Source organism: Balaenoptera acutorostrata, chromosome 1 (genome assembly GCF_949987535.1).
Source record: "Balaenoptera acutorostrata chromosome 1, mBalAcu1.1, whole genome shotgun sequence".
Lineage (NCBI taxonomy): Eukaryota > Metazoa > Chordata > Mammalia > Artiodactyla > Balaenopteridae > Balaenoptera > Balaenoptera acutorostrata.
In genome coordinates this window covers 160,093,758-160,114,729 of record NC_080064.1, presented here as the reverse complement: position 1 = coordinate 160,114,729, position 20,972 = coordinate 160,093,758, and the positions used below count along the sequence as shown (strand labels likewise).

At 56.6% G+C, this 20,972-nt stretch overlaps 1 protein-coding gene across 2 annotated transcripts; it reads left to right on the top strand.

Moving 5' to 3' along the window:
* Positions 1 to 1,155: 1,155 nt before the first annotated feature.
* On the top strand, positions 1,156 to 20,604 carry SLC45A3 (solute carrier family 45 member 3). 2 transcript variants are annotated; one of them, XM_007182807.2, is made up of 5 exons: positions 1,156 to 1,234; positions 13,697 to 14,107; positions 14,924 to 15,709; positions 16,417 to 16,682; positions 18,824 to 20,604. In XM_007182807.2, exons 2-5 carry the CDS (start codon positions 13,936 to 13,938, stop codon positions 19,259 to 19,261), a joined length of 1,662 nt encoding a protein of 553 aa, XP_007182869.1. In that variant the 5' UTR covers positions 1,156 to 1,234; positions 13,697 to 13,935; the 3' UTR covers positions 19,262 to 20,604. The 2 variants fall into 2 exon arrangements, with proteins under 2 accessions (XP_007182869.1, XP_057391153.1); XM_057535170.1 differs by lacking the exon at positions 1,156 to 1,234 and adding an exon at positions 1,534 to 1,644.
* Positions 20,605 to 20,972: the final 368 nt, after the last annotated feature.

The following is a 20,972-nucleotide window of genomic DNA, read 5'->3' as shown; positions in this document are numbered from 1 at the left end:
TAAGGAGGGAAAGGTGGCTTAGCCCTGGCACTTATTCAGGTGGCCAGACCCGCTGGGTGGGGTCCAGTATCTCACAGCAGGCTGTCTGCTCACTCTCCTGAGCCCTCCTCCCCCTTCCCCGTGTGGGAGGGAGGGTTCCTATTCCTCTGAGGTGGGACAACTCCCTCCTGCTCCCCCAGTGCTCCTTCCCCAAGCCTGGAAAATACCACCATCCACTCTCTCCTGGCTCAGTAATTTTCCAGCTGACCTGGAATTCCCTCTGACTCCTGCCCCCTTTTTGGGGGCAAAGGAGACACCAGCTCAGGGACCCAGGACTCCACCCAAGTCTCTCTGCTGGCCACAAATGGGTGTGCCAAAGGCTTTGGAAAGCCACTGGGGCACTGGAGGGTCACCTGCTGGGAGGTGGGGGGTGAGTGCGCCCAGAGACGCAATGCTGAGACCGTTTACAAGTTAAACTTATTCAGTGACCCAGAAGGTAGATTCTTGGTTTTTCTCCCTCTGCTCTCTCCTGCACCCACGCTCTCTTCCCCACAGCCAACAGGGCTCCACTGTTCCCCACTCCTTTCTAGATTTCCCATTCTTCTCTGCCTCCAGTTGGAGGTGCCCTTAGAGACCCTCTGGCCAACTCCTTCTTACCAAGGTTCAGAATATGGAAGGGACTTGCCCAACATCACAGCCGGTTGGTGGCAGGGCCAGCACTGGAGCTCAGTGCCCCAGTGCCCAGTCCATGGCTACAGTCAACTAGGTCCACCCCTTCAAAGCCATCTTCCTCCGATTTTTGTAGCATTCAAGTCAACAATGCACACAAATTGGAGTTCTCTCCACTCTAATAAAACTCCATGAAGGAAGAAAGACACAACTGGGCCTCCAACCCCAAGGCCAGCCTGGGCCCCCAGTTATCTCCCACCTGCATTGTTCACTCTTGTCAAAGGCATTCTGGAAACAGGTATCTTTTGGGACCTTGCTCAACAGCTGACAGAGGGAACATTTTACTGTCAGTGTATCACCCCCTTTCCCCATACACACCCTTAAGGAGAAAAAAAAATTGAAATTTGGCTTTTAACTTCAGGAAGGACTGAGTTAGCTATCAGGAAGCTCTTTATGCCTCAGAGAACAGCAAACAGTAGGAAGAGTAACTCCGGGAGAATGTGACATCTCCTTTCAAGGCTGGTCCTGGATGGGTGGGGTGCTGCTCGGACCGGGGACAAGGGGATGGCCGGAATAGCGCGTGGGGGTAATGGTCGCAGACTGGCTCAGGGGAGGGGAGGCGCCCCGCGGAGCCGGGCAGCTTTCACCTAAGTGTTTTGGTGGCGAGGGGGCGGCGCACTGCCCTAGGTAATGATAGGGCAGTCTGGGAGCCACGCGGAGGCTGCCCGTCGCGGTCGCGGCTACAAAGACAGCTTCGAGACCTCCCGCTTTCTTCCCTTGGGTACCAGCCCCACCCCTTCGTACCCCCTCCCAGCACCCCCCACCTCCGTCCCGCCTCGCCCCGCCCCCTCCTGGCCGCCCCAGCGCGCATGCTCTTTCCCCCCGCGGAGTAACCTGGAGATTTAAAAGCCGCCCGCTGGCGCGCGTGGGGGGAGGCGGGGGGGGGGACGAGCTCGCACGCGCGGGCCCCGGGTGACAGCCGCGCGCCTCGGCCAGGTAGGGGCGCGCCCGCCCTTCTCCGCGGGGAGGGGGTCCCGGCGCGGGAAGGGGAGGGGTGCTGCGCGGCCGAGCTCCGTGGTGTCGCGTGTTTTGCGCCCCGCAGGAGGGGGCCGCGCCGTGGCTGTCCCGGACCCGCGCGCCCAGCCCCCTGAGTCCCAGGGGAGCTGACGGGGTTGCGGGCGCCCAGGCGCGCCCCCTCTTCCTGCACCGGGCCGGCTGCGGGGTGCTCGGGTCTCCGCGGAGGCGGGCCGGGCTGGAGGCGCCGGGTCCCCCGCGTCCCGGGCCGGGCGGCGGGGTGGGCGGGGAGAGGCGCCTCCCCGGAGCCCCGGGCCGGGCAGACGGCGGGCACACCGGCCGCTCGCTCCTGTTGCCGCCTCCCGCGTCAGAGTTTTCTTTGGAAAGTTGCATTTATTTTCTTCCCTTGTCTCGGCTTCACCGGAAAGGGGCAGGATGAGTCACCGTGGCGCGCACAGTCTGGGACCTGGGAGCCGGGCAAGGGGTCGGCGGTCGGGACGACGCGGGGTGCTCGGGCGCGGGCCAACTTGCTTGGGGAGGAGTGAGGGGTTATTAAGGAGGGAAGGGTGGCTCAGCCCTTTCGGACGTTAGTCTTGGGGCTTGGCTCTCGGCAGAGAGTTGGGCTGGAGTGTGTGCCCCGTCCTGAGCCTCGGTTATCCCTCATGGGAGGAGGAGAAAGAGAGGGCGTCTTTATCCTTGCCTCCCGGGCTCAGGTAGGGATGGTGAGAATGCTGAGATCAGCAAACAGGTGTGATGAGGTGATATCTGGGCATCCACTACAGCTTCTCAGGGCTCTGGGCTTAGGCATGGCAGGCCTGCTGGAGAAGGCCCCATGGACCCTCAGGGTTGCTCCTGAGTGAGGGTCAGTCCTTCCTATAGTCTCCTGTTCTCCCCAGGCGCTGCAGCCCTGTCAGTTGATCTTGCCCTTGACCTCTGAATCAGTTTCCTCTTCCTGACAGACACTCTTGATGTGCTCAGCTTTCCCCCCCTCCCCAGGGCCACACCTTCCCCTTTCTTTTTTCCCAAGGGGCCAGAGTTGAGGGTAGGGAGGGGTTTGGCATGGTGGGTACCTGCTGAGGACTTGCCCTTCAGCTGTTACACGGACCTGATCCCAGTGGAGCAGGGACTAAGAATAGCCCAGCTGCTGTCTTGCTGCCCTGGAGTCTGCAGCCGGGCACAGCCTGTGGACCAGGGCCTAGAGTGACCCTTGCTGGGCTCCTGAAAGCATTGCTCAGGGGTTGGGGTGAGGCCCCGGGGGCTTCTGGCTGCCTTTCATGATGCACTTAGCACTTCAGAGCGGGACAGCCTTGGTGTTGGACTCACCTGCCCAAGGCCTGGGGAACAGGCTGGCATATGGGGGTGGGGAGGGCAGGGCCAGGAAGTGTAGGCTGATGATTTCCTCAGGCTTCCCTATAGAGCAACTTCTAGGGTGTGATTGCAAAGTTATTTGAGGTCACAGTCCTTTTTGTTGGATGGGTCTCATCCTCTCATTCCTCCCTTATCTCCTCCCCACAAGCTTGTCTGGAGCCGGGACTCAGTTGTTCTAAAAGTGCTCAGAAAAATGGAGCTCGAGTCAGCAGGATGAATCTGAAGGTACAAATACAGTTGTGGGTGAATGTACAGCTGTGGACATTCAGGCCCCACCTTAGTGGAGATGTGATGGGGGCGGGGTGGGGGGAGTTTTCCTTTGTACTCATGGAGTGTATGGCGAACTCGCCTGTTCCTCCTGGCTCTGCGGTGTCCCGAAGGAGGAGGAGGAGGAGCTGGACAGTGACCCTTGGTGGCCCACTGAGGTACCTCCAGGCCACTGGGTGGTGGAAAGATGGCATGGATTCCCCTCTCTCAGCCTGGGTAGGGCTCTGGAGATTAAAGGCAGAGAGGCAGGGATCGTCTCAGGACTCCAAAAGTGAAATTAAGCTCTATCATTTGGACCATTGGAGCCTGATAACACAGCATTATGGATAACAACCCAGACTGTCAGGTGTTTATATCCTGGCTGCTCCAAACTGGCTGTGGGACGAAGGGCAAGTTACTTAACCTCTTTTAAGTCTCAGTATCCCTGGCTGCAAAATGGGGATGATAGTAATAATGATAATATCTACTCTGTAGCTTTGTTATTTATTAAATAATAAATAGAACAAATATATATGTAAATATATAATTATATATATCTAAAATGTAAAAAAAAAAAACTATAGCTTTATTAAACCATACATATAGAGCACTGGACTGTGTGCCTGATAGGTAACAAGTGCTCAGTAAATGTTAGCTGGTATTAACTATATCTACTATATCTACACCTGTGACCCAGTGGACAGCAGCACCCAGCCTGAGCATCTGTTCTTGGGCTCTCCTGTAGACCTTTGTTTCTTTGGGACCAAGGCCTCCTGGACTTCGGGGAGTAGGTATGACTAGTTGAAACTGGGCTCTAGCACTCAGATGCCTGGGTTTGAATCCCATTTCCTCTTGCACAAGTTACTTCACCTCTCTGTGGTTCAACTTCCTCCTCTGTAAAATGAGGATAACAGTACCTACCTCACTGTATTGTGAGGATTAAACGAGCTGATAAAACCTCTGAGCCCAGCAGCTGCAAGTAAAAAGAGCTTGATAAATGTCAGCTGCTGTTATTTGGTAACAATGGAGGCAATCATTGTGGTTTACACTCAGGAACCAAAGTTTCTTAGCAAGGGAATTATACTATATACAACTATACGTAAACTGTGAATGACACATTTGCAGTTGAACTTGTGGTCTGGTGCAAAGAACACACCAGGACTTCATGTCCTGGTCTCTCCCCTGTCAATACTGTGTGTGGTTTGTTTTTTAATCAGTCCAGAAACCCCTGCCCTGCCTGTTCCCTCAAGATGGAAGAAAGTGCCATGAAGTGGTGGAGGTGAATATATATCCTCAAAGGTTAAGTGCCTTCTATGCAGAAAAGGTTATTTGTTCTGATTTTTGGAGAAATTGTGTGAGAGGGAGGGAGTGTTCTGCTCTGTCCTGCCCCCACCCCCCAACCCTTGGGATACTTTGCACTGCTTTCTGGTGTCAAGAAGAAAAACCCAGCCTGGCTTTCTGTGAACAGTCAGTGGCCCTGTTTGTTGGATAGCAAGGGTGGAGGCTGGACCAGTTGGTACCAGGCCCAGTGTCTTGAACGCTGATGCCACTTGACTCCCAGCAATAGAGCTGGAGTGTGGAGCTTTGTCCAGTGTATTAAGTGTCCCTGCTTGGGGGCAGGGACTGGTGACAGAGCCATCACGGGATGGTCCTGATGTCTGGCCAGAACTTCCTGTTTAATCTCTTTTTCTGCTACGTGGTCTGTGTATCCTCCTCCATGGGAAGAAGTCCACAGTTTTGTCACTGACCCTGAACGACTTGTGGGGCTTCTTGCTTCCGATGTTGGAGACAGGCCTACCTCACCTGTTGGCCTTGGTTTCTGTGTCTGTAAAATGTAGATGATAATATTCACCTTGCAAAGTTATGGTGAGGATTAAATGAGATCGCCATATTTAGCAAGGAGCCTGCATAGACCAGGTGCTCGGTACGTGTTTGTTCCTTTCCCCTTCTTTGTTAATTCTGGAGATCACTGTCTCTGGGAAGCTGGGATGAGCCAGCAAGAAGGAGGTTGAAGACTAGTCAAGGTTTGGGAGAAAGGGGTCCTTGACAGCTCGAGGTCCAGGCAGCCCTGGAGGAGGTGGAGGACTTGAGCTGGACAGGGTTCAGGTGAAAGGGAGAGGAGGCCCAGGGGAGGTAACTGGAACTGATGACTACTTTGAAAGCAAAAATAGGCCCAGTGCTGATGAATAGCCCCGTCTTGGGCCCATGTCTCATGATTTGGGGTCTGGTATTCTTTCCACCACCCCTGACAGGGGAGTGGCTAAAAGGAGAGGTGGGTGCATATAGAAATCCCAGGCTCCAGCAGCTGTGTTTTGCAGACATCTACCCTTTGCATAGTTCCTACCTACTCGTCTCTCACGGCTCAGCCTCCTCTAGGAAGCTCTGGAGGCACTGAATATGTCCCACTGTAAGGACTTGGGTCTCAGCCCCTGCACCACCTCACTGTGCTCTGGCTACACCTTGGCCCTTCTTCTGAAGGGGCTGAAGTCAGTTGTTTCTGAATCCCCAGCCCCTTCACAGCGGGCTTGCACACGCCCGGAGCTCAGTAGTGGTGGGTGGGTAGGCTTTAGTCTCTCGGACATTTCTCTGGGGAAGGTGAGGTTGTAATGCACTGAGGTGCACTCTCTTCAAGGGTGGGCAAAGTAGGGCTCTTTAACAACAACAACAAATCACATCTTTTTTGGACCCCCCTCACGCCCTGCTCACCACTGAGTGGACTGTTTTGGAGAACACATCCCCAGGACTGAGTCCGGCCCAGAGCCCTCTGATGATAAATGGGGCTGGTCACAGACCTTAGGATAGCAGCGCTGAGAGAGCCTGGCCTCCTTCCTGTATCCATCACCTTCTAAGGGAGCCCAGGCAGCAGGGAGGGGACAAGGATGTGCATGGCTGGGGAGAGCTGCCTGGTCTGGCTGACTGGCAAAGTTCAAGTTCACTAGGAGGGAGGCTGTTCAGGTTTCACTTTGCAGGGGCTGTAGGGAGCAAGGGGAGGGAACTTCCCAGTGGCCTAAACGTGCCAAGCTCCCCATTCTCCTCCTGCGTTCCTCTACCCCCACCCTGGGCCAAGGGATTTCTTGGTACCACTACCCCCACCTTGTAGGAGAGTGTTTATTGTGGCCCAAGTAGAGGAAGAATTTAGTTACTGATTTCTGCCAGGAACAGAGTCCAGCTCTGGGAGGGAGTAGGGAAGAGGGCAATTCTGCCCCCAGATGTCTTGGTTACTCGGATCAGTTTCAGGTGACCGCTGACCCTTGGCACTCTGTTGTACTGGAGCAATGTGTAGGCAGGTAAAGGATGGGGTAAGTGCAGCTGGGGAGCCCTTCTCCACCTGGTTCTCCTTGGCTCTCATTGGTGGAAGGCTATAACCCCCCCCCACCTCCCCACCAGTGCCATGTGGCTTTGTCAGTGAGCACTCAGTGGGCACCTGTCCCTGGTGAGCACGCTGCCTGGGGCTGGGGGCGCGGGTGTGAGATCACAAAGCTGCACAGTTGTAAAGAACCTTAGACAGCATCTAGACTAGCTCTCATTTTACGGGTGCGGGAACTGAGTCCCAGAGAGGTAGAGTGGCTTATTCTAGGCTACACAGTTATAAGAGTTGCTGAAACCGGACTACACTGTCCAGGCTCCTAGTTCAGTGCACTTTGTAGAATTTTTGAATGGTTTGAATTTTCCATTCAGCCCTTTTTACCTGTGCAACTTTGGGTGTGTTAATGAATTTCTGAGACTCCATTTTCATCCTTGTGAAATAGGAATATTAAATAATTTGTAGGATTGTACAAATGGTATGAATTAGAGAAGGTTTGGCAGGTACATGCAGACACCTCCTGGACGGTTGGCAGGTGTCAGCCGCTGTGATTATTTTCCCTGTGGCTGGGAACCACCCTGTCTCCTAACTGGGGTTGTTTATCCCACCCTCCCTTTCCCTTTGCAGCCTCCAGCACCAGGCAGGTCTGCTGAGTGAGCTCTGCTCACCTGCCGGGGCCAGCACCTGGGGAGGCATTTACATTCTTGGCATTCCTCTTGCCTTTGGGGGCTGAAAGAGGCGCTAGTGCCCGGGTGGGAGGCACGTGGGTGAGGGGGATGGAAGCTGAGAAGAGAAGCAGTGTTGGTCCCCCTCCGACCTCTGCTGCTCCTGTTGGGAATGAGAAACCCCCTCCCAAGTTTCTCCGCTGAGGAAGCCCAGACAACTGAAGAAGTGGCTGCCAGGAACTTCCACATACTTCCTCCAAACACACTACACGACTATGAAGTTGGTGGTATTAATCTAAGTTTCCTCGCCTGTCAAATGGGTATACTCATTGTACCTGCCTCATCAGGCACTTGGAAGATTAAAAGAGTGCCTAGCATGTAGTAAACCTCAGTGTTAGCTGCTGTTAGTAATTGCAGATGAGGAAACTGAGGCTTAGGGAGGTCAGTTAACAAGATCACATATAGTTACAGTGACATATGGAGATGGCATGCAAACGCATGCCAGACCTCGGTCACCCTATAGAATGCACTGGGTTCGGGGATGTCTGGGCTCAGAGGCCTGTGACACCTGCGGTGGAAGAGAGCTCCAGGTTGAAGAATACTGATTGTCTTGGTTTGGAAGGCACTTGGTCAAGGTGACCCTGAGTGACCTTGGGTCGCAGCTGTTCGCAGAAAGGAAGTCTGATTGGGAGGCACAGGTGCCTGGAGTCAGATGTGTGTCTGTTTTGACCATCCGCATGGGGTTGCCACGTGATTCTGGGAGGGGTGCTTGGCCTAGACTAGCCAAGGTGAGGGTCAGGCCAGCCCCAGAATTCCTGTCGCTGGATTGGAGAGGGGAGGGGAGATCAGAGCAGGCTCCAGGGACAGCCCGCTGTCCTTTCCCCTCCCCTTCCCCCAACCTCCTCCGGCATTTGTTTCCTTTCAGAAGCTGGGCTGGGGCTCTCAGACGGCAACAAAAGCAACTTTCCTCCAAGCCACTGCCACCTGTTGGGTTTTCATACATTGGGGGTGAGCGGGGGGAGGGAGCCGTTGCCCTTTTCCCAGTGTCTGCAGTGTGCCCCCTCTGCGCCCCCAGGGACTGGGATTCTCTTTGCTGCCCAATGCGGCAGGGCTCAGGAGCTGGAGCGGGTGGGGGCCCGCAGCAGCTGGAAGGGGAATTGAGCGGGAAGGGGCCGGTGCTGGCAGCCGGGAGGGAGTTTGATGGATTACTCTGCAGGCCGAGAGGTTTCTCCCTAATCCCCCTTTGTGTCCCGGCCTTCAGGCCCCTCACTCTCTCTGACAAGCTGCTAAGCAGAAGGCTTCCAGTCCGAGTGAAGAAAAGGCAGCGCAGCAGGGCGGACTCTAAATCCCTGGCCTCTGGGCCCTGGGGAGGCAGGAGCTAGGGAGCAAGTCTGGATGGGGGTGGGGTCTTCTCTCTGCTGATGCTCCAGCCCCTGTTCTTCTGTCTTACAGTTCCCTCGAGGTGGGAAGGTTGCACTCTGAGTGGGGTTCTCAGGTGTCTGTGGGAGCGCTGGGAGGTTGTGGGTCTTGGCTCTTTGTGCAAATCACTGTTGCCTTCGGTAGGGTAGGGTTGGGGGGAGCAGACCTTTGCTTCTTTGGAAGTATGCGTTTGAGCTCAGAGAATCAAAGACTAAATATGTGTTGGAAGGCATGGAAGCCGTGCTTAGACTAGTCCTGTGTCCCCCTCTCCCTAGCTGCCCGGGCAGAAATTCCCACAGCGCAGCACCCCTGACGAGGGGGTCTGTCACGGTGGAGAGCTCATTGCCTCACAAGGATGTTCATTTCCCATCTGCTGTCTGGCCAGCGCAGGCTCTTTCTGGGGTGTCCCAAGACTCCTGTGGACCTGCCAAGGGCACTGGTCCCCTAGGACTTCTGTGCCCCCAACCTAGAGGATCTGGGAGAGCGCAACTTGGAATGAGATTCTGGCGTCCAGCCCGGTGTGGAGGAACAGGGGTCCCCCCTCCTGTGCAGTCTCACGTCCTCTACCTGTGGGCTTCTCCCCACCTGCAGTCCTGGCCTGGGCCAGATGGCCTGGGCTGGGGTGTGAGTTAGGGAGATTGGCCTGGAGTGATCCCACCCCTTTCTGCAGCTGAGTCATTATTCCTCGTGGCTGGCCTACCCCATCCCCAGTTTCCTTCTCTGCGGGGAGGGGCTTCCCAGTGGCCGCGTGAGAAAGAGCACAGTCTTTGTGAGCGTGGAGGGAGGACGCAGGGTCGCCGGCTCGCGGGGTCAGGGTGCGGCCGTTTGATGTGCCTGGCCGGCTGTGGGGACACTGGCCCGCATAAAGAGGCCATAGAATTGCTGCCTGACACTGGCCCGCTGCGGGGCTGCCCCCAGCCCAGCTCCCTCTGACCTCTGTCCTTCAGCGGAGGGAATCTGCTCCCCCAGCTCCACCTCAGCCGCGAGGGGTGGCAGGAGCCCCTTTGAAAGCCCTCAAAGGCCTCTTTATATATCCCTCTGACTCTCCCTTCCCAGAGGAGCTACCAGGAGGTGCCTTTCGTCCTGCCTCCTCCACTCTTGAATTTTGGAGAAAGTTCAGGCCAAGTTTGTTCCTGTTGCTCAGTTTCATTTCCCTGTGCTCCCTGCTGGGGCCTAACCTGAGGTGGCGGGGTGGGCAGGGATGGGGCATTCCAGCCTGGGAGGCTCTGTCGCATCCACTCACCACCTTTGAACCCTTAGGAGAGCTGCCCCCTCTGGGGGTCGGGCTGGAATTTCCTTGGTGCGTGGGGGGCTGGGGGTAGGCACTTAGGTCTTTTCTATCTCTTCCACCTCCCACTCCCAGGCTGCTTTCAGCCATTTATTCTGCAGGTAAGCATTTCCCAGGCTCCTTCTCATGCTAGGGTGGGTGCTGGAGAGTTGCAGTGGAGCCTACAGCCTGCTCTGGGGGTGCACTCGAAGTCTCCCTGTATCTGGAGCTGGGTAGGTAAAATGCAGGTTCACTGAACGTGCCCACGGCTCTCAGTCTCCCAGGGCTTGAGCTCTGCTCCCCCAAGGGTGAGGGAAGATGGCCTGGAGCAGAGCTCCCTAAAGGTTCCCAGGAGTCTCGGGTTTCCTCCAGCTTTCTTGCTGTCCCGTTATCAGGGGGCCCAGAAAAGGGGGGAGATATTTGGACCTTGAGAGGGACTTGTCCTCCTTAGAAGGCTGCTATTCACAAGGTTAGGCCAGACTCCCCCTTTCATGTACCTCCACTTCCCTCCTCCTCCCGCCCCCTCCCCACCAGGTGAGCACTCGGGGGCTGGCTCTTCTGGTTGATCTTCTGTTTGCCGGACAGGGCGCTCCAGGAGCAGTGGGGCAGGAGGATCTGAATCAGAAGCATCTCTGAGGCTGGAGGGGAGGCTTGGATCCTGTTTCCCCGCCTGTATTCCTGAGGAGGCGGGGGAGCTCCTGAAACAGAGGGACCCAACGGGGATCTGTCACTTTCAAGCTTTGGGAAGAAGTGTGCCCTGGGGCTGCGGATTGGAGTGGGTGTGACAAACCGCTTCCTGTTCCCCTCTGAACCTGGGACCCTGGGGCCTGGGCTTTTCTGTTTGTGTCCCTGGGAAGAAGGCCCTGGAGGGGCCGCTGGTGACTTGAGCTTGTGCTGTGGGAGTCCTCTGTAGTTTCTTCCACCTGAGAGCTGGGGTGGGGATGCAGTGGGGGAGGCTGGGGCACTGGGGAAGATGTAAGGAGGAAGAAGGGGGGGCTTTGGAAGGGAGAGTATTCTAACAGGCTTGGACTTTTCTCGGGCACTTCTGGGCTGGGAAGAGTCAAGTCTGTGGCGGTGAGAGTGCCCAAAAGAGGGAGGACGGGCTCAGCAACCTAAGAGGAGAGGGGTGCCGAGCAGGGCTGGAGCCCGCCCACTTCCTACCCAACTCAGAGAATTCCTTACCTGGCCCAGCCCCTGGTCACTGGGTAAAGCACCTCTGGGGGGTGGAGAGAGGCGCTGGGAGGGGGAAGCAGCTGGGCAGGGGGGGGGTGGGGGAGGCGCTGGGCTGTAGGAGGATTTTGCCTTTCTCCCTCGTGGGCTGTGGAGGTCCTGCTTGGTCCTGGGAGTGGGGAGCTGGATTAAGGGAGGGAGTAAGTCAGGTGGGGTGATTAATGGTTGCTGGAGAGCTGCAATTTATTTAAACCACAGGGAGCAACCAGGGCTTGGGTGCATGTTGTGGGAGAGGCTGCGTCTGATAAAGTCTGTTTGCTCAGGGAGGACCTGGTTCCTTAAAAACCCAGGGCAGGTGAGTCTCCAGGGCCCTCCCAGACTGAGGGTGGGGAGTGGAATGGGCTGGAAGCCTTCTGACCCAGAACCCTTCCCTCCAGGTCGGATAGCGCCACCCGTTGGTCTCTGCAGCCCCCTGCTTTCCTTCTGGGGGTGCCATGGCAATGCAGCAAGTGGGGAGAACTTGAGCCGAACCCACAGCCGCCCAGCTAAGGCTGTTGTCTGGCCCGCCAACCCACTTTTGGGACCGTGTGGGTCAATGTTTTCTCCCCGTGCCACCCCCATAGGAGTCTGTGCCTCTTCCCAAGTGGATGGTCTGGGTCTTAGTGGAACTTGGGGGAGGCGGCTGCCTAGCCTTGTCTGAAGTCCCTTCCTTGGTCTACAAGCTGCAAAGCCCTGGAGGGCAGTTACGGAACGGACGCATCTTACCCAGGATTGATGGCCGTCTGTTTTCTTTGTGGCACAGCTCAGAGAGCACCTACAACATGCTTCGTAACACAAAAGTCCCTGCGGGGCTTAGTGATATTTGAAACGATAAAAGAAGTGGAAGCACCAAGTCATGAGATGCTGAGATTGGAAGAGGGCATGAATGAGGGCCGAGGGTGCTCCAGGAAGGCTCTCGGGTGGGCCCAGGCCCTTGGCAGTAAACCTTGCACAGGAGTGGTGCTCTTCAACAGTATCGATGGGGTTGAGTCGGTGAGGCTAGGGAAGGCACTCCAGACTCTAGCCACAAGTGGTGTGAAGCTCTGTCCACCCGCCTACGCCGCCATGGGATGGATGACAGGTTGGGGGACTAGGGCCCACCCTCTATACCTTCTCTGCATAGCTGACTTGATTTCCCCTCTTTTGTGGTCACTTGTAAACAGCGGACTGCAGTGGGTGCCACAGTCAGGAAGCAAGACCTGGAGGCCCACTGCCTGTGGGTGGAGGACCCAGGGTGGGTACTCCCCTGTTGGGATGTCTGTGCACAGGAGGCCTAGCAGGAAGGGCTGTGGGGACGTCTCTGCTGAGAGTGGAGCCAGGTGGGGAGAGAGGAAGCCTGCCTGGGGGTCACTGGCATCATCGCAGTGGCTGCCAGGTGGTACGGTTTCATGCCCCTGTGAGGCTGGAACCTGGGACCGGCCCCACTGTCCCCTGACAGTTGAGCAGCGCATGTGGGAATATGTCCTCCCCATGGACGCTGAGCATGGAGAGAAACTCAAGGTAGAGGTTTTCAGGCCTAGGTTCTTCCAGGGGAGCGCTTTTTAAATGGTTTCAGTGACAGGTTAAAACCCAACCTGACAAACCACAGCCTCTCTTTTTTTTTTTTTTTAAAGACACCAATTGTACTTGAACATTTGTTACTTTTTTTTATAATTAATTAATTAATTTATTTATTTTTGGCTGTGTTGGGTCTTCGTTTCTGTGCGAGGGCTTTCTCTAGTTGTGGAGAGCGGGGGCCACTCTTCATCGCGGTGCACGGGCCTCTCACTATTGCAGCCTCTCTTGTTGCGGAGCACAGGCTCCAGATGCGCAGGCTCAGTAGTTGTGGCACACGGGCTTAGTTGCTCCGCGGCATGTGGGATCTTCCCAGACCAGGGCTTGAACCTGTGTCCCCTGCATTGGCAGGCAGATTCTCAACCACTGCGCCACCAGGGAAGCCCACAGGGGAGCGCTTTTTAAATGGTTTTAGTGACAGCTTAAAACCCAACCCAACAAACCACAGCCTCTCTTGTCTTCCTTCTTGTCCTCATCCTTGGGGTGGAGTTACGGTGCAGCATGGCTTGTGGCCAGGTAGTATGGAATAGGAAGTGTGACTCTTAACGAAGGGGAATTGAACAGCCTAGCTTTGGGAAGTAGAGAGAGAAAAGCGAACAAACCAGGCCTGGCAGAGGGTCTCCAGGGGGCACCTTGGTAACAGTGCCTCTGGAACTGGGAATTCAGCTGGTTTGATTTTTTTTTTTCCTTCAATACTAGGAAACAAGGGCAATTGCAAAGATATTCCAAAACAGAGAATTACTGACATCTGGTTGGCTCTGGAGTGTACTGAGGTTTAAAAATCATATTTACCTTATTAATATGTCAACTTTAGGCTAGTATTAACATGCACTTCCTGATTGGCCAGTAGGGGGTGACACCTGGGTGGCAGGGCCACACCATCAGCCTGGGAGTGAACAAGATTCAGAATTCAGAGCAAATCCTGGAGATCAGATTCCCGGGAATCTCTGTGTGTGTGATTGTCCCAGCTCTTTTAATACTCTGTGTGTGTGATTGTCCCAGCTCTTTTAGGATCTGAGTGTTGAGATATGTCCCCACCGCGGCACCCCACGACGACAGACAGGCGGTTAGCATGGCTGAGAAACTAGACCTGCACAGAAGGCCCGCAGAAATGGGTTTCTGGCTGAGTCCTAGGCGGTCGGTGGCAGCAAGGAGGAGAGGCCTAGGCGTCTGGAGCAAGGCTGAGACGGAGCGGTTCTGGAGTGTGTGAACAGGCCGGAGCCCTACCCACCTGGCCCGTCATGGTCCAGAGGCTGTGGGTGAGCCGCCTGCTGCGGCATCGGAAAGCCCAGCTCCTGCTGGTCAATCTGCTGACCTTCGGCCTGGAGGTGTGCCTGGCTGCAGGTATCACCTACGTGCCACCCCTGCTGCTGGAAGTGGGGGTAGAGGAGAAGTTCATGACCATGGTGCTGGGTGAGTCCCCACATCCTCCTTCCCTCCTGCTCCAGATATGTGTCCCCTGGGGAAGTAGGGCGACAGGGCCTCTGCCCAAAGAGCTGCTTGGAGGCAGAGGTGGCTGCCTGCTGTCCCTGAGCCTGGTGGGTCAGCATGGCTGGGGAGGGGGTGACCCTGGGCTGAGGGGGTCTGAGAGAAAGAAAAGGATACAGGAACGTTCCCTGGTGACCTCTGTATCCCTGGTCCCTACGCCAGGCCTGGCCCACAGGAGACACTGGAGAAACTGCCCTTTGTAATTCATACCTGTGGTCTCATTTAATTCCTGCAGCAACACTTTGAGGTTACCCATTTCACAGAGAAGATGATGGAAGCTGATAAGCAGTTAGGTGACTTAGGCCGCTGGACGGCTAGCTTAGCTGCTGATTAGTAGGGTCGGGACCACCCTCAGCCCCCACCGCCAGGGCTCTTTCTTGCCGCTAGGGCAGGGGCTGGGCTCCTAACTGCGGACGAATTCTGTAAAAGCCACGGAGGGCAAATGTCATCATCATGTGACTCCCAAGAAGAGGGGGCTCTGTCAGGATGACAGGCTCTGGGGTCAGACTGCCTGTTGAAACCGTGCCTGTGCACGGCGATCACTGGTCAGTTGGCGCACTAGTGATATTAGTTGTGAGGAGTAAATTGGGGTCCTGTGACGTACTCAGCACAGCCCCAGTATACAGTTGGCCCTCCATGTGATATCATCATCATTTCCATCCTTCTCGAGGCAGTTGGTACCCTTCCCCCTGCCCCTTCTGGGCCCCAGCCTCCAGCTCATACTACTTGCCCTTCTTGCAGGCATCGGTCCAGTGCTGGGTCTGGTCTCGGTCCCACTCGTGGGCTCAGCCAGCGACCACTGGCGTGGGCGCTATGGTCGCCGGAGGCCCTTCATCTGGGCCCTGTCCCTGGGTGTCCTACTGAGCCTCTTCCTCATCCCGAGGGCCGGCCGGCTGGCGGGGCTGCTGTGCCCGGACACCAGGCCCCTGGAGCTGGCACTGCTGATCCTGGGCGTGGGACTGCTGGACTTCTGCGGCCAGGTGTGCTTCACTCCGCTGGAGGCCCTCCTCTCTGACCTCTTCCTGGACCCAGACCACTGTCGCCAGGCGTTCTCCGTCTACGCCTTCATGATCAGCCTGGGGGGCTGCCTGGGCTACCTTCTGCCTGCTATCGACTGGGATGCCAGTGCCCTGGCCCCCTACCTGGGCACCCAGGAAGAGTGCCTCTTTGGCCTGCTCACTCTCATCTTCCTCACTTGCGTGGCAGCCACACTGTTTGTGGCTGAGGAGGCAGCCCTGGGCCCAGCCGAGCCAGTGGAAGGGCTGTCGGTCCCCTCCATACCACCCCACTGCTGCCCGTGCCACGCCCGCCTGGCTTTCTGGAACCTGCGCACCCTCTTTCCCCGGCTGCACCAGCTCTGTTGCCGCATGCCTCGCACCCTACGCCGACTCTTCGTGGCCGAGCTGTGCAGTTGGATGGCATTCATGACCTTCACACTGTTTTACACAGACTTTGTGGGCGAGGGGCTGTACCAGGGTGTGCCCAGGGCTGAGCCAGGCACCGAGGCCCGGAGACACTATGATGAAGGTAAGGCCTTGGCAGCCCGGGGCCCTGTTGTGGGAGCTGCCCTCCTGTGGATGTTCGGGCGCAGGGAGATGCCCGCAGCCTGTGCCTGGGCTGGAAGCTGTGCATCTGGGCCCCGATTTCCCCATCAGGAAAATGGGCCAGTGTACAGGCTGCGTGTGCAGCTGCTCAAGGAGCAGAGTGGCTTTGCTGCAGTCTCAGCAGAGCCTTGGGCTGATCGGAGAGTTTGATCAGTCATTGCCCCAACTTGATGGAGGAAGAGGCTGAGCTTATTTAAGGTCCAGAAACTGGGCCTCGGATTTGCCTGGCCCGAACTTCAGTGTGCCCTCTGCTCCCCTACTGACTTTCCAAATCGCCTTGCCAGCCCCTTCCAGCTCAGGCGCCTGGAATTCTATCTTGGAGCCCACAGCAGAAATGTCTTTGTGTTCCCTCTACCCCTCCTGACAAGCTGAGCACAGCCAACCCTTAGAACATCTTCCTTTGCCCTTAGCCAGTGGCTTTGGCCACATTCCCTGAGGTCAGTGGAAGAACCTACACTCCCGTTGCTATGGGTAGGGCAGGGGATGCTGGGGAGCAGGTCCGGAAAACAGCAGGTCTTGGGCAGCAGGTGCCTGTGGCTCCTAATTCTGAGCACCCCTCCCCTCCCCCATGGTATTGGGTCCTTTTTCCCCACCGCCTGTCTGATGGCCTCTTCCCCCTCCCCGCTCCAGGGGTCCGGATGGGCAGCCTGGGGCTGTTCCTGCAGTGTGCCGTCTCCCTGCTCTTCTCTCTGGTCATGGACCGGCTGGTGCAGCGATTCGGCACCCGGGCCGTCTATCTGGCCAGCGTGGTGGCTTTCCCTGTGGCTGCCGGCGCCACGTGCCTGTCCCGCAGCGTGGTGGTGGTGACCGCTTCAGCTGCCCTCACTGGGTTCACCTTCTCTGCCCTGCAGATCCTGCCGTACACGCTAGCGTCCCTCTACCACCGGGAGAAGCAGGTACTCGCCCTGGCCGCGGAGTGGAGTGGGGTGGAGGGGCAGCTGACTAGCCCAGAACCGGTGTCTGGCAAGAGAAGCTGGAGAAGGAATTCTTTGCTCAGAGAGGAAGCCTGTTGTAGCCCCAGGGCCAGAGACTTGGGCTGCGGAAGGAGGGTGTAGATTAGATTCTGGGAATGACTTCCTGGTGTCAGGACTATAAAGCACTTAAAGTGGATGATTGCAGGAAATGTGAAATCCTTCTCTGGAAATCCTGAAGAATCAGGCTAGCAGAAGCCCTCAGTCAGGGCTGAGTTGTTCTGTGCAGAGGCAGGGGGCTGGATCAGATGACCTCTGGGTCCCCGGCTTCAGCAGCCAGTGAGTGGGAAAGGTCTGGTGTGGGCCACGCCTCTCCTTATTCAGCGGGGGGACCTTGTGAGTGACCCAAACCTTGCTTTGGTCTCGGAGATGGGGAAAGCTCCTTACCGCCCCTTCCCCTCTTTCGGTTTGTCTTCCTTTTCTGTTTAATTCTCTCTTTTCTTTTCCTGCCTCACTCCTTTGCCTCGTCCCCTCCCCCCGCCCCCATGGCGGATCTCTGAGCCTGATGCGCCTGACACCGCTCACCTGGGCACTGTGTAAGTTGGGGGGCCTCCTTCCTGCTCAGCCCCACACTACCCAGCCCCTCCAGGGGCCCTCTCCTCTGGGAAGCCTCCTGACCAGGCTGTGTGGTCACCTTTGTTGTCTCCACTGGCCTCACTGAGCTACAGCCCTGGGTGCAGAGCTCTGCCCAGAGGGCAAGAAGTTGGGGCATCCCGAGGAAAAAGAGATGCAGCCTGGCTTCACAGGGCTTCTAGACTGTAGGAAAGACATAGTCTGCCCCTTGTAGGACATGGGTGGGGTGGCAGAGAAACACCTAGCTGGGAGGCTGGTTAACTGAATAGGTAGCTGCAGGGGTGGGGGTGGAGGTGGGGATTTGGGTTGGGGGAAGCTGGTCCCCGAGGCCCCTGTCAGCGCATTGATAACCTTCATCATCCTCCACGCTTTCCCGCCCTGGTTGGGGGCTTGGGCTGGTGTCCAGAAGCCCGGCTTGGGCATGTGCCAGGGAATGTGCTGAGCTGGTCTTCCCTTCAGGCTGAGAACACGTCTGTCTCCAGGGGCCTCTCCAAGCTCCAGCCGCACTGATCTTTTGTGGGGTGGCAGGCAGGAGGTGAGGTCCCAGGCATGGTTGGCCCCGCATCCCATCTGTGTCTGCTTTGTCCGCTTCTGGCTGCACCACGAGCCTTGGGATTCCCTGGTGCCAGGCTTGAGCTCTGCCATGGCTCCCAGCGCTAATGCAGCTGACCCTGAGAGCTCTGTGTTAGGCACTAGTGGGCCTGGGGAAAGCGGTCAGATGAGTTCTGGCCTCGTCCTTAGATAGGAGGGAGGCTCTGGGACATTGCGGGCAGGGCAGGGGCAGGTCACACTGATCCAAGGCAGACAGTGAGAAGGAACGAGAAGGCTTCGGCCTCAGCACAGCTGGACCATGGGAGTCGGGAAGAGGGTGATTCTTTCTGTTCCTTGCTTCCTCCAGGCTGAGTCTGAGGACCCTCCCTGCCCCAGGCTGGGGCCGCAGACCTCACAGTAGGGCAGCAGCTGTAGCCTGGGCCCGGGACCCACAGTGGGAAGGGAGCGTGTCTCTGTGGAGGTTGACAAGGATTTCCCAGGGGTGAGGTGGGAGGGGCAGGAGGAGGGTTAGGAGCATCTGTGTGGGGCTTTGGGGCCTTGGGGCCCCTGCCTTTGGACTTTGTTCCTCTGCTCTGACATGTCTCTCTGCCCACCTGTCCTCATTCTTCTGTGTCTTTCCTTTACCTTGGGGTTCTGTTCTCTTCCTAACCTGCAGTACTGAGTTTGTCTGTCACTTACTGATTCTAGGAGAGGCTAGAGGAGACCTAGACTTCTGGTTTCAGATGTCCCCTCCTGCCCCCCTGCCCCGCTTCTGAGGAGAATCCTCACTAGACCCAGACCAAGCAGGGTCTGCTCAGTTTTCTGACCTGTTGCCCGATTTTCATTAAGGCCTAGTGCCTGGTTTCTTCTAGCCCCTGGGATAAAGGCCAGGGTCTGTTCTCCTAGTTGGGGGATCCCATGCTTGGGTACATACCTGTCCTTGTGTGTTCCCCTCCCCCCAGGTTTTCCTGCCCAAATACCGCGGAGATGATGGAGGTGGTGCCAGTGAGGACAGCCTGATGAGCAGCTTCTCGCCGGGCCCTAAGGCCGGATCTCCCTTCCCCAATGGACACGCGGGTGCTGGAGGCAGCGGCCTGCTCCCTCCTCCACCTGCACTCTGCGGGGCCTCTGCCTGCGATGTCTCCATGCATGCAGTGGTGGGCGAGCCACCGGAGGCCAGGGTTGTTCCGGGCCGGGGCATCTGCCTGGACCTTGCCGTCCTGGACAGTGCCTTCCTGCTGTCCCAGGTGGCCCCGTCTCTGTTTATGGGCTCCATTGTTCAGCTCAGCCAGTCTGTCACTGCCTATATGGTGTCGGCTGCAGGTCTGGGTCTGGTTGCCATTTACTTCGTCACACAAGTGGTATTTGACAAGAGCGACTTGGCCAAATACTCTGTGTAGAGTACTTCCAACCCACTGAGGGAGGACCTGCCTCACTGGGTCCCAGCTCTCCCTATTCCAGTCTCCCGTTGGCCCGGTAGGGCTGGGGGCTGGCCTTCCAGTTTCTATTGCTGCCAAAGTGGTGTGGCTCTCTGCTGCCTCCCTGTGGCATTGAGGTGCATAGCTGCACAAGTAGGGGACTGGGGCTTCTTCCCTCCCACCTCTCCTCAGTCTTTAGGGCTGGCTGACTGGAAGCTCTCCGGAAGGCTTCAGTCTGGACTTCCACGAGGAGAGAAGGGCAGGGCATTTAATTAACTCTGTGCACTGGAATGCAGGACTCTGCCGGGGGATCACCCAGGCTCAGGGTTAACAGCTAGTGTCCTGGTCGAGAAATACCCAGAGAAGGGATTTGGGGAGCTGAGTAAACTCAGCCACCTGGTCTCCTACAACCAAGGCCTCTTATCCCATAGGTTCTCCCAGTGTCGGTCTTGCATGGGAGTTTCTAATGTGAAATGCTCCTCTACAGGATTTGAAAGTATGAAAGTTATTGGGGGATGCGGTCCCGAGGGGAGAAAGGAAGCTGCCTAGCCCCACAGCGCCACCTCTCTCCTGTTCCCCCTCCCCTGCCTTTTATTAGGACTTGGCTTGTTGGCCCCTGTGTTGCCATCACAGGGACACGGGTTTTTAAATATTTAACTTATTTATTTAAGTAGAAGGGGAATCAAGGTGTTTAGGGGTTGGGTAGGATGAGATCCCTAATGACTAGGTCCCCTGAGACGATTGGTTATTGGGCTGAGAATTGTCAGAATCTCCTCCTGGAGTGATTGGTCTGGCCCCAGAACTGCCTAACCCTGAGCCTGGAAGCTCTGCTTACCCCAACTGATATCCCAAATCCTGTTACCCAAGGCGGGGAGGGCTGGGGAAAGGTGAAGGGTGGGGCTTCAGGTCTCAGCAGCCTCCGTAGCCTCCCCTCCCCTCTTGGCCCTGCCACCCCCCTCCCCCTCCCAGCTCCCCTCTGCTCCCTCTAGGACTGGGCTGATGAAGGAGCTGCCCAACCCCACCTTTCCCCACTGGCTCCACAGCCCTCTCCTTGGGGCTGTTTCGGGACCAGAAGCACAGAGTGTGGCTCCTTGAGCCTTTATCCGTCTCAGCCCCCAGGGCATATGTGTGCTTGGGGAATCTAGCACAGAAACTCAGGAGCACCCCCTGCCTGGGCTAAGGAGGTCTATCTCCGGGGGCTTTAAGTGCCGTTTGCAATAATGTTATGTCTTATTTATTTAGTGGAGTAAATATTTTATACTGTATGTGAGCAATCAGAGTATAATGTTTATGGTGATGAAATTAAAGCCTTCTTATATGTTTAATTGGTCTTTGTGTCTTTTCTGAGCGGAAAAGACCAAATCTCTCAAATTATCCTCAGCTTCCTTCTCATCAGGACCGTTTTGGCAGCTTCAGTTCCCAGCACCACCAGCAGGTGGAGCCATAGACCAACACTCTTTTGTCCTTTGGCGATTGGGTGTGGCTGTGCTTCCCTAGAACTGGGGAGTCCCTTTGAGGGTGAGGGAGAGGGCGGGAGAGTAAGAAGTATAGAGAGTGGGGGCATTTTCCTTCTCAAATGGCTCGCGGTGTGGCCAACGAGATGGAGCAAGCACCCATTATCAACCAGAGCAATAGGAAGCCCCTGGCATGTATGGGTGAGGATTCGACACCACTGTGCCTCGGTTGCCACCCT

Excerpts from the sequence above, each read along its gene's own strand:
- SLC45A3 (XM_007182807.2), top strand. The coding sequence starts at position 13,936 with ATGGTCCAGAGGCTGTGGGTGAGCCGCCTGCTGCGGCATCGGAAAGCC. Across the intron at positions 14,108-14,923 it reads GTTCATGACCATGGTGCTGG|GCATCGGTCCAGTGCTGGGT; the intron begins GTGAGTCCCCAC and ends CCCTTCTTGCAG. Across the intron at positions 16,683-18,823 it reads TCTACCACCGGGAGAAGCAG|GTTTTCCTGCCCAAATACCG; the intron begins GTACTCGCCCTG and ends CCCTCCCCCCAG.